At 60.1% G+C, this 18230-nt stretch overlaps 1 protein-coding gene across 1 annotated transcript; it reads right to left on the bottom strand.

Moving 5' to 3' along the window:
- Positions 1–86: 86 nt before the first annotated feature.
- Positions 87–17509, bottom strand: LOC143691875 (Fc receptor-like protein 3). The gene is made up of 15 exons (XM_077191923.1): positions 17500–17509; positions 15266–15385; positions 14355–14686; positions 13938–13942; positions 13286–13365; positions 13100–13200; positions 4134–4215; positions 3428–3448; positions 3109–3339; positions 2632–2886; positions 2253–2531; positions 1419–1688; positions 1013–1329; positions 452–473; positions 87–196 (listed from the first exon to the last, which is right to left on the bottom strand). The coding sequence occupies exons 1-15, from the start codon at positions 17507–17509 to the stop codon at positions 87–89; spliced, it is 2235 nt and encodes a 744-aa protein (XP_077048038.1).
- Positions 17510–18230: the final 721 nt, after the last annotated feature.

The following is an 18230-nucleotide window of genomic DNA, read 5'->3' as shown; positions in this document are numbered from 1 at the left end:
CAGGAGGGGCAGTTTTTAGTGGCAGCACAGACATGAGTGGGTGCCCATGGGTGGGGACCCCCAGAGCCCCCCAGTTCCCCCCAGTGTCACAGCACATTCCCGTAGATGTCACCGGGTTCCCGCGGTCGCCCCTGGGGTCCCCGCAGCTCCGCGTTGGTCACCTGGGGATCCTGGAGGCTGGTGGCACGGGGGGACGCTGCGAGAGACACGGGCTGTGGGATCTGGGTGGGGTGACACTGGTGGGTGACGTGTCCCTCTGCGTGTGTCCCCCCTGTACTCACCCCCTGCCCTCTTGGTGACCACGACGTGGGTGTACAGCACCTCCCCCTCCTCTGGGGGGGGCGGGGGATCCGGGGGAGCCCTGAGGGAATAAAGGGGATGTGGGGGAGGGAATGGGAGGTCTTGGGGTTTGGGGTAAAAGGGGAGAGTGTGGTTTGAGCCCCCCACTCACCTTTCCTGCTGCTTCCTGGCGGCTGCATGGGAAAGAGAGGAGGAGTCACTGTGGGGTCCCAGGGCCCTGAACCCCCTTAGGAATCCTGTACCCCCACGGGACTCTCAATTCCCCTTAGGACCCCCAAGCATCCCTGAAGCCCACCGGAATTCATGCACCTCCCTGTGGCCCCAAACAAATCACCCTCAAGAACCCAAAGCCCAGCAGGGACAGAGACCCCCAAACACCCCCAGGGCCCCTGAAGAACCCCCAGCATCCCTGCAGGACCCTCCAGCACCTCCCCAAACCCTACAGGACCCTCAGCCAAAGTCACAATTGGCGGTATGTGGGTTGTTCTCTATGGTTCCCCAATTCTGTTGGCCTCTACAGCTTGCTAGGTCCCCCAACCACCCATTGTCACCCACCCACACGGTGCCACCAGTGCCAGGTCAGAATGACAGCCATGAGGAGGACCAGGAAGGCAAGGGCCCCACCAACCCCTGCAGCCGCTGCAAGAAACAGAGGGGGACACATCAGGGTCACCATGAACCCCAGGGATCCTGCACTCCCTGGTGACCCCACCTGTGTGACCCCAGCTTTGACCCAGGGTGAGCCAGGTGTCACCTCCAGGGCCAGCTCTGGGCTGAGTGCCTGGAACACGCGGTGCCCGTCCTGTCCCAGCTGGTTGGTGGCCACACACTGGTAGGTGCCTGACTGTCCCACTTCAATGTCACTGAGCTCCAGGAGGGGACCCTGGGCCACCGCCTGCCCGTTGTGCAGCCAGGTGAAGGTGACAGGGGCGGAGCCCACCTGCACTGACCAGCTCAGGGTCACGTTGTCACCTGCGTGCACCTGGTGTGATTGGGGACTGGGAGTGATGGTGGCATTGGCCACAGGCACTGTGGGGACAGAGACAGGGCTGGCACGTGGCAAGGTGGGAGGGGAGTGCTCTGGGTGGGCTCATCCCCAGTTCAAGGGTCCCACTCACGCAGGACAGTGACATTCAGGGGGTCACTCTCGGCCACGCTGTCCCCGTCACTGACCCGGCACCGGTACTGGCCGCTGTCATTGTCCCCAATGTGGCACAGCTCCAGGCAGGGGCCGGTGCCCAGCAGTGCCCCCGAGCCTTCCCAGTGCCAGGAGAAGGACAGGGGACCTGTTCCCATGGTCACTGAGCAGTTCAGCACCAGGCTGTCCCCCAGTGCCACCTGTCCCCTGGGGGGCTGTGCTGACAGGGACACCCCTGAGGGCGGGACCCCTGCAGGAGAGGGGGACACCAGGGGACAGTGAGGGACCCAGGGGGTTCAGAGAGGGGCAGGGGAATTCCAGTGATGGAGAGCGGGAGCAGAGATGGAGGGGGGGATGTGCTTAGGAAGGAACCCTGAGGGATGATTGGGAGATCAGGGAGTGAACACCTGGAGAGGGAGGTGGGCAACACCAGGGCAGGTAGGGGGACCCAGGGAGGGGATGGTGTGACCTGGGGAATGTGTGGAGACCTCAGAGAGGGGTGATGGGACCCAGGGAGGGGTGAGGGGACCCAATGTGGGATGGAGGGAAACACGAGCCAGGAATGGGGGGACCTGGGGAGGGACCCGGGGCAGCAATGGCAGGACACGGAAACGGTGCCAGGGAAGGATGGGGGTACCCATGTAGGGGCTGGGGGACCTGGTGAGGGACACCGGAAAGGATGGTGGGAGCCAGGGAGGGATCCGGGAAAGGTTGGGTACCCCAGAGCAGGCATCAGGGAGGGCTGGGCGATGCCAGGCACTGTGGGGGACCCAAGGAGGCTGTGGGGGCTCCCCGTGCCCATCCCCGCACTCACTGCGCACCGTGACGCGGAGCCGGGTGCTGCTCTTCCGCACGGCCCCACCCTGGGAGTGCACCTCACAGCCATAATTCCCTGAGTGGGAGACCCCCACAGCGGGCACCAGCAGCTGCGGGGACCCCTGCGGGCCCCCCACCACCTGTCCGTCCCGGTAGAACACGTGCAGGAAGGGGGCTCGGGGCCGCAGGGGGCTGGGGGTGCTGAGGCAGCTGAGAGTCAGGGGGGACCCCTCGGTGGGTGTGGGGGGACCCTCCAGCACTGGCACCGAGAAGAGCTCTGGGAAGGAGAGGGGACATGAGGACTGTGGCTCTGAATCTGCTGGGAAGTGGCTTTGGGGTTGTCAAGATATTGGAGTTCCAGCCATGGGGGTGCTCACCGTGCACTGTCACTGTCACTGCTGCAGACCGGGACTGCCAGGACCCCACCAAGCTCTCACATCGGTAGCGGCCGCTGTTGTGCAGCTGCAGGGGGGACAGGGACAGCTCGGTTCCCCTGAGGGACCCCCCGAGATCCTTCTCATCCCGGTAAAATCGCACCCTGCTGAGATGGTTTTCCTGCCGGCCCCGGCAGCGCAGTGTCACTGTGTCCCCCTCCAGCAGTGTCCACGCTGGCACCTGCAGCACCAGTGGGTCTGTGGGACAGGAAGGTCACATTTTACTGATGAGACCATTTTGAGGTGGGTGGCCATAGCACCAGGGACATCTGGGTGCTCTGGAGTGCACTGGGCTGCACTGGGATGTCTCTGTGTGCAGGGCACAATCTCTCGCCACATGAGGGGTGTGAGGCCACCCATGGAGTGGAGCCCACCCTGAACTCTCAGGGGCCACCCTGATCATTAAAGATTCACCCTCACCATCTAAGACTGTCACGGGGGGCCTGAGCCCAGTGCCGGGTCTGTCACATGTGTAGGTGCCACTCCTGGTGACACTGAGGCGGTCACGTCCCTGCTGCCAACAGCGCTGCCCGTCCTTGTACCAGGTGGTGGCACCGGCAGTCCCCAAGCCCTGGAAGGTCAGTGTCACCCGGTCCCACAGCACCGCCGGCCTCCAGGGGGGCTCCACCAGGAGCTGGGTGGTCTGGGCACCTGCAGGTGACAGGGGACACCAGCCTGCCAGGGCCAGCGAGGGGCTGGGGACAGTGGGGTGGGGCCATGGCATCCCATGAGGACTCACCAGCGAGGCCGAGGGTCTGGGCTGGAAGGGAGAAGGGACAGGGCTGGGTGAGGGTGGCACTACAAGCAAGGAGGCACACAGGGGCGCAGTGTGTGGTGACTGTCCCCAAAAACTGTCCCTGTTGGGACAGCAGTTTTTGTGGGAAAGTGTGTGTGGGTGGTCTGAAAAAGATTTGGAGAGGCAGGGGGACATGTCTGTGTCACAGCCACCCATGCACCACATCCCTGTGGCACAGACACCTTGGGAACAGGGACACTGAGGCCACCCTGGGCTGAAGCAGAACATGGGGACACTGTGGACACCCTGGGCACTGGGATCGAGGACACCACGGACACAGCTAATGATCCCACCCCCGTGATCCCATCCCCATGATCCCATCCCCATGGCCACATCCTCACCGTTCTTGTTCCCTTCTGTCCCTGCATCCCAGTTCCCTTGTCCCCATCCCCAGAGCTACCTGAGCCCAAAGGTGCCAGTCCCCACATTCCTGCGCCACATCCCCATCCCCAAATCTCTGCCACCTGTTCTTGTCCCCAAAGCCACCCTACATCAGTCGCAGTCCCAACAAGGTCTACTGTGGGTACCATGGACTGTCACTGCTGGCATTGGGGACCTCTGGGGACCCCACAGCCCCCCTGTGCCCCCTCCCCATCCCTGGGGTGTCAGGCCCGTGCCCGGGGCACTCACCCCACAGGAGCAGCGCCACCTTCCCGGCCATCCCGGTGTCCCCAGCCATGTGCACTGGCTGTCACTCGCTGCTGTGGCCACTGCTCCCCTGGCTGGCGGCTCTTTGGATGAAGGGCAAGGAAGCGAGGTCACGACCGTCCCCATGCGTAGGTGGCCCTTGGTGGGGGCAGGGTGGCCAGAAGCTGGGCACAGGATGGGGATGAGGGTGGGTGGGACAAGGTGGGATATGTGGTTTGCAGGAGTGGGGGGCTCGGTGGGTTTAGGGAGCCAGGGATGGATGTCCAGGGGAATGTGGTTCCTGAGGAGGGGGAGTCATGGGTCTGGGGGTGTCCAGGGCTGGGGGAGACTCAGGGATGGGAGTCCCAGGTGAGCGTGGGCTCCAGGATTTGGGGTCATGAGATGGGGATGCTGGGGGAATGGGGGTCCCATTGGAATGGCGTTCCTGAGAGAACCAAGGTCATGGGGGAAGGGGGATTTCAGGGCATTGAATGAACAGGAGAGGGTTCCTTGGGAATGGGGTGCTCGGCCATGGACATCGTGGGTAATGTCAGTACTGGGATGAGGGTCCAAGAGATGAGGGGACATAAGGAATGGGGATCCCATGTTTAGATTCCCAGTGGAATGGGGGTGCCAGGGATGAGCAGCTGCTGGATGGGCACAGGAGTCTCAGCTCCTTCCCTGGGTGCCTCAGATTTTGGTGTGACCCAGAGCAAGCAATGCCCCCCTGGGATGCTTGTTTCCTGTGCAGGCATCACATGGGGGTCCTGGGTAGCTCTGCCTCTGTGCCCTCCACTGTCCTTGATTTTTTTGTGTTTTCATTGCTTTTCTTTCCTTATTTTCCTCACTTTTGTGCCACGTGCCCTCTGCACCTGTTCCTACCTCAACAATCCCGGGGAGCACCTGAGCAGGGAATGGGTTGGGGGGACCCAGGGGAGGGGAAAATGGGGAGCAGGGGATGCAGGGAAGGGTAGGCAGGCTGTGGAGGATGGAGGTGTTGGGCTGTGCCTCCTCAACACTTTCACTTTCCTTTTCCTGGACAAGAAGGAAGAAGCCGTTTGTGCTGAGAGTCAGATGGGAAAGGGGGGGGTTCTGTCCTGGGGGGGCACATCCAGAGGCTCCTGTCCTGGGGGGATCCTGTCCCGGGGGTGACACATCCTGGCATGGGGGGTCCTGTCCCAGGTGTGGCAGTTCCAGAAATGTCCCTGCACATTCCTGGCTGGGTGCCTGTCCCAGGGGTGGCACATCCTGGGGACCCCTGTCAATGCAAGGCTGGGGCCCAGCCATGGCCCAGCCCCACTGCACAGGGATGGCCATTGCCCAGCCCTGCTCTGCCCAGCCCCAGGTGGCAGCCAGCACCTGAGGGTCCCCCCTGCCCCCTTGGCTTTGATTCTGGCAGCTTTAGAGCTGCTGCAGAGGTGAGAATTCTATGAGGGAGAAGACCTGGCTGTGGTTTGCTCAGCTCTGTAAGAAGCACAAAGCCCAAAGTGAGCCCAGGCAGTGCCTCTGTGAGGGCCTTTGATGGTTTTCAGAGCAGGGCTGGCTGGAAACCCCCCCTGCAGGGGCAGCTGTGAGGGAACCAGTCCGGAAATGCAGCAATTGATCATTTTGTCCCTTGCCCAAGGGACTGCGAAAACCACAAAACTACTGTAAAGACAAAAACAATCTGCTCAACAAACTGACTGGAACACTCCTTCTTGAAGAAAACCTGCAGACTTCTGGAACATCATGGAATTAATATTTGGGTTGGGCTCTTGCTGCCAAATAAGAGGGAAAAGTGTGGAAATATTGAGCAGGGGCTGCACACAAGGGGCTGGGGAACAGGGGTGTCACAGCAGGAGCAGGGAGTGCCCAGACAGGGGAATTCAGGGCAGGCTGGAGTGGATTTACCAGGGAATCAGACCCTGAGGCACACAGGGGCATTTCCACAGATTCCTGTGCACTGCCCAAGCATGGACAGAGCTTCTCCCCTTCCTCCATGGGAAGTCAAACAAGTTTCAGGGTGGGAACGAGCAAAATGGGAAGAGTTCCTTAATATGGCCCAAGAAAAGGCTTCCTTAGGGGCTGGGTTGCTGCCCAGCAGGCAGGGAACAATCCCATGGAACTGTTGGACACTCAGGGAGATTCCACACTCTGTGTTATCCACAAGCAAACGCTGCTGTGGGATGCACCAAGGGGGCTGCTAAAGGGAACCAAAAAGTCTCATTTCACTGTGATTTGTTTGTGGTTTTCTTGTGGTTTTTATATCCACTTCTTTGTGTTTTTATTGTGTTTTGATTTCCTCTTGTTGGGAAAGCAATGATTAAAAGGATTCTATAAACCAGAGCATTTTATATCTTGTCAGTTTGATTTTTCAGGAGTTTGTTTTTTATTGGGAAAATAATGGCATAGGAAAAGATTTATGCCTTTTTTCTATGGATGTATAATTTTGTCACAGTCAATTGGGCATCAAGTGTTTCCTGAGATTGCTAAGACAGGAAATTTGGGTGACAGGAAAAAGCCCAGGGGTGTGTGGGGCAGAGACCCAGAGCCTCCCAGGACAAGCCTGGGGTGCCCCAGGGTGGGGTCTGTGCTGGGCTCTGAGTCATCTCAAAATCTGAGACCAAAATATCACCCCAAACTGTCCATAGCAATTGGGCATCAGGGAATTAAACCAACTTGATCTTGGGATTTACCATCATCAGGGCAAGGTCATAAAAGATGCCTCCTTAAGTTTGGGCACCCCAGAGGTCACAGGAACCCACTGGGGACAGCGGGAATGCTCAAGGCCCACCCAGGACAGAGGACCCCAGGATGTGCCACCTCTGGGAAAGGAATCCCCAAGGATGTGGCACCCCCAGAACGAGGAGCAGCTCCCAGGGACAAGAGGCTGGGACAAGACCCAGGTGTCAGCACAGCAGAGCTGCCCTTTTCCCTAAAGGCTGGAGCCCTCTGGATGTGCCCCCTGAACAGAATTCATGTCCTTGCCTCAGCACAAACCGCTGCAGGAAAGAGTTGGGGGGCCACAGACAGGGAGCCCCATCCCCCACAGCCCTGAAACCACTGCCTGCACCCCCCAACCCCTTTTTTCCCTTCCTGGGATTCTCCCAGCTGTTCCCTGGGATGGTTCAGCCAGGAAATGCAGGGAGACAGGAAAAAGCCCAGGGCTGTGTGGGGCAGAGACACAGGACCTCCCAGGAGAGACATGGGGTGCCCCAGGGTGGGGACTGTGCTGGGCTCTGAGTCACCCCAAAATCTGAGGCACCCCAGGAAGGAGCTTTGACCCCCGTGCCCACCCAGCCACTGCCCATCCCTGGCACCCCCATTCCCCTGGGAACCCAACCATGGGACCCCCATTGCCTTGGTCTCTCCTCCCTGGGGACCCCCATCCCAGGACTGACATTGCCCAGCCCCACCATTGCCTTGATCCCATCCCATGGGCTGCTTCTTCCCCCAGAACCCCTATTCCTGAGGGTCTCCTTTTACCCCCTGCACCCCCAGCCCTGGCACCCACACACCATGACCCCAAATCCCTGGGGACCATGTTCCCACAGCACCCCCATCCCTGAATCCCCCCAGGCATGGGAACCCCAATTGCAGTGGACCCCAATTCTCCTGGACACCCATCCTTGGTTCCCCACATCCTCTGAGCCCCCCCACTCCTGGCAACACCATCCCCCACCATGGCCCCAGGCTGTCCCCACCCTGCCCACAGCCTGTGCCCAGCTTGTGGCCACCCTGCCCCCACCAAGGGCCACCTACACGTGGGGACAGACGTTACCTTGCTTCCTTCCCTTCATCCAAAGAGCCGCCAGCCAGGGGAGCGGTGGCCACAGCAGCGAGTGACAGCCAGTGCACATGGCTGGGGACACCGGGATGGCCGGGAAGGTGGCGCTGCTCCTGTGGGGTGAGTGCCCCGGGCATGGGCCTGACACCCCGGGGATGGGGAGGGGAGGGGGCACAGGGGGGCTGTGGGGTCCCCTGGGGTCCTCAAGGCCAGCAGGGCATAGAGCCCAGTGTGACCAGAGTTGTGGGGTGGCCATGGGGACAGGAAAACAGGACACACACAGCGGAACTGGGATGTGGGGACAGAGGATGGAGTTGTGAGGACAAGGATGCTACAGAAGGAAACTTGGGCCTTGGGGAGGTGTGGGGACAGAGACAGGGGAAGAGGGACACAGGGATGCAGGGACAGGAACAAGGGGACAAGCACCCTGTGCTTGAGCCATGGGGACAGGTGCCACCAAAATGGGACCATGGGCACAGGGTCATGGGGATGTGTCTGTGGGGCTGGCAGGGGTGACCAGTGCCAGCACAGGGTCCCCATGCCTGAGCATGGGTTGGCTGCTGTGTCCCTGTCCTTGAGACCTCTGTGCCACACCAATGCCCCCACTGAGACCTTTTTATGGGACAGCCACCACACCCCCTGCCCCTGTGCCTCCTTCCCTGCAGTGCCACCCTCACCCAGCCCTGTCCCTTCTCCCTTCCAGCCCAGACCCTCGGCCTTGCTGGTGAGTCCTCGGGGGATGCCATGGCCCCACCCCACTGTCCCCAGCCCCACACTGGCCCTGGCAGACTGGTGTCCCCTGTCACCCACAGGTGCCCAGACCACCCAGCTCCTGGTGGAGCCCCCCTGGAGGCCGGCGGTGCTGTGGGACCGGGTGACACTGACCTGCCAGGGCTCAGGGACCGCCGGTGCCACCACCTGGTACAAGGATGGGCAGCACTAGAGGCAGGAGGGATGCGACCCCTTCAAGGTCACTGAGAGCAGCACCTACATGTGTGACAGAACCAGAACTGGGCTCAGCCCCCCTGGGACAGTCTTAAATGGTGAGGAGTTTTGGGAGTCCTGTGAGAGTCAGTCCGAATTTTCCCTCATCTGCCTCACGATCGTCATTGGGGAACCACTGAAGAGAAGACCCCCCCTGTCTAAAATCTCTGGCTCTGAAGGAGAAAGTCACATGCCAACAAGGCCCTGAGACCTGAGAGCATTGCTAAGTTTTTGTTTTCACATGTGTTGTTTGCTGTATGCTACACTGAACACTGAGAAGAAGGGGGCACCGTGCCCTTTTTGCAACAATAGCCTCGGAAGCTGTCCCACCTCTCGGCCTGGCTGGACTTTTCCTGAGTTCTGGGTGGTCCCCTGTAGAAGACCCTTCTCACTCATTTGCAACCACTGTGACAGACAGACTGAGATGTAAGAAGCCTTTCCATCAAAGACCGAGACATGAAACCCCTTTGTGAGAAGGCCCCCTCTCCTCCTTCCAAGGCCTGGGACTGAAACCCCCAACCCGGCGGAGATGTGCAGGGGGAGGCAAGCTGACCAAAGCAAGATGGATGTTGCAGGTGTGAGCATTGGACCATGAACACAATGGCTCTCGCCTCCTGCTGAGAACATGAACTGTGTGTATCCTTTGTAAATACCATTCCCCCTTCCCCCATCGAAAGAGAGTAGAATTGGAGTCCAGATGAACTGCACCTCTGAGATCTCCCCGATGTAACAGGCAGATCCTCAGCTGGACTGCACCAAAGGACTTCGTCTCTACGTTTGGTAGCTATATTCCCCCTCTTTCTCTCTCTTTGTTCTCTCTCTTTCTCTTTTTCTCTCCCTTAATCTCTCTATTGCATTTTGCTATGGTCATTCAATAAAGGTGCATTTGTTTTGATTATTACTGCAAATCCCCTGTGCCCTGTCAGTTTTTTTTTTCCACTCTGAGATCAATCCACGAACCATCTCGAAACTCCTTCGTAAGGACGGATCGTGACACCCCAGCCATGTGCACTGGCTGTCACTCGCTGCTGTGGCCACCGCTCCCCTGGCTGGTGGCTCTTCGGATGAAGGGAAAGGAGCAAGGTCACGTCTGTCCCCACGTGTAGCTGGGCCTTGGTGGGAGGAGGGTGGGGACAGGATGGGGGCAGGGTGGGGACCTGATGGGACATGGGGGTTATGGTGGCACGTGTTTGTGATGGTGGGACATGGTTGGCACGTGGTGTTGCCAGAATTTTGAGGCTGAGGCAGTACAGGGGGCCAGGGATGGGTGTTCAGGGTAATGGGAGGCCCGGGGATGGCATCTCAGGGGAATGGGGGACCCAAGGATTTGGTGGACTCATGGTTGGGGTGAGGGTCCCAGGACAACGTGGCCTCCAGGGATTTGTGATCATGGGATGGGGCCGAGGGATTGGCATGCCATGGAAATGAGATTCCTGGTGGAACCAAGGCCCCCAGTGGAAGGGGGATCCCAGAGGCCAGAATTACCAAGCTGGGGTTCCTTGGGAATTAAGATCCTGGGGACTGCCAGCCCTGGGATGATGGCCCAGGGAAGTTGGGATGGAAGGAGTGGGGATCATATGGCTGGGGTGCCAGGGGAAGGGGGTGCCAGGGATGGACAATTGCTTGGATGGGCTGGTGGGTCACAGCTCCTTCCCTGGGTGCCTCAGACTTTGGGGTGAATCAGGGCCTAGTGCTGCTCCCCTGGGGTGCTGGTTTCCTGGGCATAGGGGTCCTGGGTAGCTCTGCTGCTGTGCCCTTGACTTTTTTGAGTCTTTATTTATCTTTTTTCTTATTTTCCTCACTTTTCTGCCAGGTCCCATCATGCCCCGTTCCCAGCTCAGCAATCCTGGAGAGCACCTGAGCAGGGAATGAGTTGGGATGACTCAGAGGAGGGGGGAAGCAGGGAAGTGGGGGGTGCAGGGAAGGGTGGGGAGGCTGTGGGGGATGGGAGTGTTGAGCTGTGCCCCCCAACACTTTCTCTCTCCTGCAGAAGAAGGAAGAGGCCGTTTGTGCTGAGTATCATGGGGGGGAGGGTTCTGTCCTGAGCAGCAAATCTAGGGGGGGTCCTCTCATGAGAGGATCCTGTCCCAGGGGGTGACACAGCCTAGCATGGGGGCTCCTGTCCCAAGTGTTGGCAGTTCTGGAAATGTCCCTGCACACTCCTGGCCGGGTGCCTGTCCCAGGGGTGGCACATCCTGGGGACCCCTGTCAATGCAAGGGTGGGGCCCAGCCATGGCCCAGCCCCACTGCACAGGGATGGCCATTGCCCAGCCCTGCTCTGGTGGCAGCCAGCACCTGAGGGTCCCCCCTGCCCCCTTGGCTTTGATTCTGGCAGCTTTAGAGCAGAGGTGAGAATTCTGTGGGGGAAAAAGGCCCTGCCTGTGGTTTTCTCAGCGCTGCAAGAAGCACAAACCCAATGGGAGCCCAAGCAGTGGCTCTGGGAGGGCCTTTGATGGTTTTCAGAGCAGGGCTGGCTGGAAACTGCCCCTGCAGGTTCAGCTGTGAGGCAAGCAGTCTGGAAATGCACAAACTGATCATTAGGTCCCTTGCAGCAAGGATCTGAGAGAGCCCCAGAAACCCTGCAAAGACAATAATCTGCTCAAAAACCTGACCTGGACCCACGTCCTTCCTGTCTCAAACCTGCAGCCCTTTGGAAAGGCCCAGGAAGAATAACTGGGATCTGATTCGGCTGCTAGACAACAGGGAAATGTGTGGGAATACTGAGCAGCGGCTCTAACCCACCACCATGGTGGGGCTGTGGGGAGTGACCCTGTCTGGATTCCAGGTGTCCCCAAAGCTGCTCCATCCCTGTCTTCCTCACCTGAGTGAAAGGCTGAAGGTTTGCAGGAATTGTGGTGTAAAGCCAAGAGAGGTGCTACTGTGGACACGAGACCTGCCTGGGGTCAGGTGCTGCCTTCCGCCCATTCGGGATCACGGAGAGGAGTCATGGTGTGGGGCAGGGCGTGTGCCTGGCCCCAGGACACTGCTACGCTGCCAGTGGCCACTGGGATCCAACCTGCTGCCTTGGCGGCTTCTGCCCGCTGCCGGTGGTGGTGCCGGGACCGATTGGTGGCCGTGAGTTTGCAAAAGGAGTGATTTGCCCTCCTGCCTCCCGCCCGAGGCCGCCATGGCCCCTGAGGGGATGGAGCTGGAGCGGGGCGCCCCCTGCTGGCCGGGAGTGCTCCCTGCAGCGCCCCCTGCTGGCCGCGGTTATAACTGCCACAAAAACCAACAGCGCTGAGCGGGAGGGAAAGTTCTGGGTTTGTGTTGTTTGTTCTCTTCTGCTTTATAAATTTCCTACTACAGAGCTATTATTCCTTTTCCAACACTTTTGCCTGCAAGCCCCATCAGTTTTGAAATTAAAGAAAATATTACACACGTTTCTTCTTTCCATTCCAGGAATGTTCCCACTTTCCTTGGCAGATATTTCTCATTTAAACAAGTTGCCAACTCCTCGGTTGGGGACAGGCACGCCAAAAGAACACAGGATCAAGGACTTGGTCACCTTATGCTCTGCCTTTTAAGGCAGTTGGGCCACCAAGGGCCATGTCCCCAGCTGGCACTCCTGGTCACCCGGCCACTCAGGAGCTGGCATTGGCAGAGCATCACACTGTCCCCAATGTGCTACGGCTGACAGACTGATGGACAGACGGGGCCCTGTCTCACCAAAAGCAAGGCCTGACCCACCCCTGCCACACACAGGTGTTCCAAAATGTCTCCAGACATCAAACTTTTCCTGTCTCTGACACCCCGCCCTGTGCCTTGGCCTGATCCCGACTGCCCTGGAAAAGAGGGAGACTCTGGAACCCCCACAGGGCCTTTGTGACATCCTCGTGTGGGGAACAGGGCAGAGGATGGTTTGGGACAGGGTACAAGAGAATCCAGAGCCTCCTGAACGCCACTTTGGCCATCAGAGCAAGGATGGTCCAGGGCCCTGCAAGATTCCTGTGGTGGAGGAAACCTACTGGGGGAAATGTCTGGCGTTTGTTCCCTTTTGGGGGCTTTCCCTGGAAATTGTTCCTTGTGTGACAACTTGGACACTGAACCTTCTTGCTGTTTCTGTTGGTTTAATTCTCTCTCATTGCTGATTCAGGAAATTGTTCATCTTTTAGCTCTTTTGGGATCTTTGTGCCCCCACGGGGAGGGATTAGGGCAGTTTTTAGTGGCAGCACAGACACGAGTGGGTGCCCATGGGTGGGGACCCCCAGTGCCCCCAGTTCCCCCCAGTGTCACAGCACATTCCCGTAGATGTCACCAGGTTCCCACGGTCGCCCCTGGGGTCCCCGCAGCTCCGCGTAGGTCACCTGGGGATGCTGGAGGGTGGTGGCATGGGGGGACGCTGCGAGAGACACGGGCTGTGGGATCTGGGTGGGGTGACACTGGTGGGTGACGTGTCCCTCTGCGTGTGTCCCCCCCGTACTCACCCCCTGCCCTCTTGGTGACCATGACATGGGTGTACAGCACCTCCCCCTCCTCTGGGGGGGCCGGGGGATGCAGGGGGGCCCTGAGGGAATAAAGGGGATGTGGGGGAGAGAATGGAGAGCTGTGGGGTGGGGGTAAAAGGGGACTCATGTCAGGAGCCCTTCACCAACCTTTCCTGGTTTTTCCTGGCAGCTGCAGAGGAAAGAGGGGAGATGTAACTGTGAGATCGTAGGGCCGTGAACCCTCCCAGGATTCCTGACCCACCACGGGACGCTCAATTTACAACAGAACCCTCAAGAATCTCTGAAGCCCCCTAGAATTCAGGAACCTCCCCAGTGTCCCAGCCAACTCAGCCTCAGGAACCCAAAGCCCAGAAGGACAGAGACCTCCTAACTGCCCCAAGGGCCTCTGAGAGAACCCCCAGCATCCCTGCAGGACCCTCCAGCACCTCCCCAAACCCTAAAGGACCCCCAGACAATGCCACAGTTTTGAGGCTGTGGGTGCTGCCCAATTATTGTCCAACACTGGGGGCCTCTACAGCTCCCTGGGACGCCTGTGCCCACATTGTCACCAGCCCACATGGTGCCACCGGTGCCAGGCCACAATGACACCCACGAGCAGGAGCAGGAACAAAAGGGCCCCACTGACCCCTACGGCCACTGCAAGAAACAGAGGGGACACATCAGGGTCACCCATCACCCCAGGGGTCCTGCACTCCCTGGTGACCCTGAGGGACCCCACCTTTGTTGCAGTGTCCCTGTGGTGTCACCTCCAGGGCCAGCTCAGGGCTGAGTGCCCGGAACACGCGGTGCCCGTCCTGTCCCTGCTGGTTGGTGGCCATGCACTGGTAGGTGCCCAAATGTCCCACATTGATGTCTCCAAGCTCCAGGAGGGGACCTTGGGGCACCTCCAGCCTGTTCTGCAGCCAGGTGAAGGTGACAGGGGCTGATCCCACCTTCACTGAGCAGTGTAGGGTCATGGAGTCACCTGCAAGCACCTGGTGTGACAGGGGACCAGGAGTGATGGTGGCATTGGCCACAGGCACTGTGGGGACAAACACAGGGCTGGCACCTGGTGAAGTCGGATGGGAGTGCCATAGGTAGGGTCACTCCCAGCCCGAGGGTCCTGATAACCCAGGACAGTGACATTCATGGGGTCACTCTCGGCCACGCTGTCCCCGTCACTGACCCGGCATCGGTACTGGCCGCTGTCATTGTCCCCAACGTGGCTCAGCTCCAGGCAGGGGCCGGTGCCCAGCAGTGCCCCCGAGCTCTTCCGGTGCCAGGAACAGGACAGGGGACCTGTCCCCATGGCCACCATGCAGCTCAGCACCAGGTGGTCCCTGAGTGCAACCTGTCCCCCGGGGGGCTGCACTGACAGGGACACCCCGGAGGGCAGGACCCCTGCGGGAGGGGAGGATAGCAAGGGACGGTGAGGGACCCGGGGGGGTGGTAGGGGAGGGGCAGGGAGACCCCAGTGAGGGAGAGGGGGTGCAGAGATTGGTGGGGCTTGGAAAGGAACCCCAAGGCACAACTTGAGAGGGGGGGGGATGACACCAGGGTGGGTATGGGGACCCAGGGAGGGAATGATGTCACCTGGGGAATGTGTGGTGACCTCAGAGAGGGGTGGAATGTGTGGGGACCTCTAAGAGGGGTGGGAGGGATGCTGGGAGGGGTGAGGACACTCAGAGAGGGATGAGAAGACACAAGCCAGGAATGGGGGGACCTGGTGACGGACCCAGGGCAGGGATGGCAGGACATGGAAAATGTGTAGGGGTGGGATGGGGGTAGCCCTCTAGGGGTGGGGGACCCTGAGAGGGACATGAGAAGGGAGCAGGGGAGCAAGGGTAGGATCCGGGAAAGGTTGGGGCCACAGGGCAGGTGTCTGGAAGGACTGGGCATGCCCTGCAGGCCCGGGAGAGCTGAGGAGGCTGTGGGGGCTCCCTATGCCCTTCCTCGTGCCATCATGGAGCCCCCCCGGACCCTTCTCCTCACAGTAGAAGGACACCGAGGTGACCGTGCAGTTCCACCAGCCCTGGCAGCGCAGTGTCACTGTGTCCCCCTCCAGCAGCGCCTGCGCCGGCACCTGCAGCACCAGCAGGCCTGGGGGACAGAGGGGTCCTGTTACACCCGATGGCACCGGGACCCCATCTGGGTTACACCCAGTGCACCAGGGGTCCCCAATTCCCACATGGTTTCCCTGACACTAGGATACTCTGGGATGTCCCCATAGCAGGCGACAGGCTCTGGTTACACCAGGAGGTGAACCATGGAGTGGAGCCCACTGAGAGCCCTCGGGGTCCTCTGGGGGGTAGGCTGAGGACACCCAAACCCCCCTCATTGTCTGAGACAGTCACAGGGGGACTGAGACTGATGCCAGGTCTGTCACACGTGTAGGTGCCACTCTTGGTCACAGTGAGGTGTTCAGGTCCCTCCTGCCCCCAGCGCTGCCCATCCTTGTACCAGGTGGTGGCACCGGCGGTCCCCGAGCCCTGGCAGGTCAGGGTCACCCGGTCCCACAGCACCACCGGCCTCCAGGGGGGCTCCACCAGGAGCTGGGTGGTCTGGGCACCTGTGGGTGACAGGGGACACCAGCCTGCCAGGGCCAGCATGGGGCTGGGGACAGCGGGGTGGGGCCATGGCATCCCCTGAGGACTCACCAGCGAGGCTGAGGGTCTGGGCTGGAAGGGAGAAGGGACAGGGCTGGGTGAGGGTCATGGGGACACTGTGGACACCCCATGTTTGCACACGTCAGCTCCAGCAGCCCTACAGCACCTGTCCCCACAGCCATAAATCCATGGCCCTGTGCCCATCATCCCATTCCAATGGCACCTGTTCTCCCGGCCCATCCCCATGCAACATGGCCCTTGTCCCTGTCCCCGCATCCCTGTTCCCCTGTCCCTGTCCCCAAAGCCACCCCACAACTCTGGTCACACTGGGCTCCATGCCCTGCTCTGGCTCTGCTGGCATTGGGGACCTCAGGGGACATCTCAGCCCCCTATGCCCCCTTCCCTCCCTATCCCTGGGGTGTCAGGCCCGTGCCCGGGGCACTCACCCACAGGAGCAGCGCCACCTTCCCAGCCATCCCGGTGTCCCCAGCCATGTGCACTGGCTGTCACTCGCTGCTGTGGCCACCGCTCCCCTGGCTGGCGGCTTTTGGAATGAAGGGGAAGGAAGCGAGGTCTCGTCTGTCCCCATGTGTAGGTGGCCCTTGGTGAGGGCAGGGTGGGGACACTGTGGGGCATGGGGGGGATGGTGGGACATGGTGGGGACATGGTGTTGCCAGAATCTGGAGTCTAAGGCTGTGTAGGGAGCCAGGGATGGGTGTCCAGGGTAATTGGGTGTCCAGGGATGGGGTCCCAGGGAAATGAGGGTCCCAAGGGTTGGGTGGACTCAGAATGAGGGAATGGGAATGAGGGTCCCAGAAAATTGTGGCCTCCAGGGATTTGTGATCATGGGATGGGGGCCATGGCATGGGGGTGCCAGGGGCAAGGGGGTCCCTGTGAGAATGGGGGCACAGGAGAAATCAAGGTCCCCAAGGGAAGGGGTGTCCCAGGGACTGGAATTACTGGGATGCGGTTCCTTGGGGTTGGCGATCCTGGGGAATTGCAGTCCACGGATGGGGGTCTTAGGGAAGGTGGGACAGAAGGAAATTGGGTCCCAAGGTTGGGGTCCCAGGGAAATGGGGGTCCCAAAGGTTGGGTGGACTCAGACTTGGGAATGAGGGTCCCAGAACAACATGGCCTCCAGGGATTTGTGATCATGGGATGGGGGCCATGGCATGGGGGTGCCAGGAACAAGGGGGTCCCTGTAAGAATGGGGGCCCTGGGGAAATCAAGGTCCCCAAGGAAAGGGGTGTCCCAGGGACTGGAATTACTGGGATGGGGTTCCTTGGTGTTGGAGATCCTGGGAAATTGCAGTCCAGGGATGGGGGTCTAAGGGAAGGGGAGACAGAAGGAAATTGGGTCCCAAGGTTGGGGTCGCAGGGAAATGGGGGTGCCAGGGATGGGCGGTGGCTGGGGGGGCCTGGGGGTCACAGCTCCTTCCCTGGATGCTTCAGATTTTGGGGTGACCCAGGGCCCTGCAAAATCACCCCTGGGGTGCTTGTGTCCTGGTGAGGCATTGCATGGGGGTCTTGGGTAGTTCAGCCTCTGTGTCCTCCCCTGCCCCTGACTTTTTCCTCTCTTTATTTCTCTTTTTTTCCTTATTCTCCTTACTTTTTGCCATGTCCCTCACCCCTGGTTCCTGGCTCAGCAATCCCGGGGAGCACCTGAGCAGTGAATGGGTTGGGGGGACCCAGGGGAGGAGGAAAATGGGGAGAAGGAGGTGCAGGGAATGGTGGGGAGGCTGTGGGGGATGGAGGGGTTGGGCTGTGCCCCCTCAACACTTTCACTTTCCTTTTCCTGGACAAGAAGGAAGAGGCCGTTTGTGCTGAGAGTCAGATGGGAAAGGGGGGGTTCTTTCCTGGGGGGGCACATCCAGAGGCTCCTGTCCTGGGGGATCCTGTCCCAGGGGGTGACACATCCTGGCATGGGGGCTCCTGTCTCAGGGTGTGGCAGTTCCGGAAATGTCCCTGCACATTCCTGGCTGGGTGCCTGTCCCAGGGGTGGCACATCCTGGGGACCCCTGTCAATGCAAGGCTGGGGCCCAGCCATGGCCCAGCCCCACTGCACAGGGATGGCCATTGCCCAGCCCTGCTCTGCCCAGCCCCAGGTGGCAGCCAGCACCTGAGGGTCCCCCCTGCCCCCTTGGCTTTGATTCTGGCAGCTTTAGAGCTGCTGCAGAGGGGAGAATTCTGTGGGTGGAAAAAGGCCCTGCCTGTGGTTTGCTCAGCCCTGCAAGAAGCACAGAACCCAAAGGGAGCCCAAGCAGTGGCTTTGTGAGGGCCTTTGATGGTTTTCAGAGCAGGGCTGGCTGGAAACTGCCCCTGCAGGTTCAGCTGTGGGGG

This window comes from Agelaius phoeniceus, chromosome 31 (genome assembly GCF_051311805.1).
Source record: "Agelaius phoeniceus isolate bAgePho1 chromosome 31, bAgePho1.hap1, whole genome shotgun sequence".
Classification (NCBI taxonomy): domain Eukaryota; kingdom Metazoa; phylum Chordata; class Aves; order Passeriformes; family Icteridae; genus Agelaius; species Agelaius phoeniceus.
This window is presented reverse-complemented; position numbering and strand designations above follow the sequence as displayed.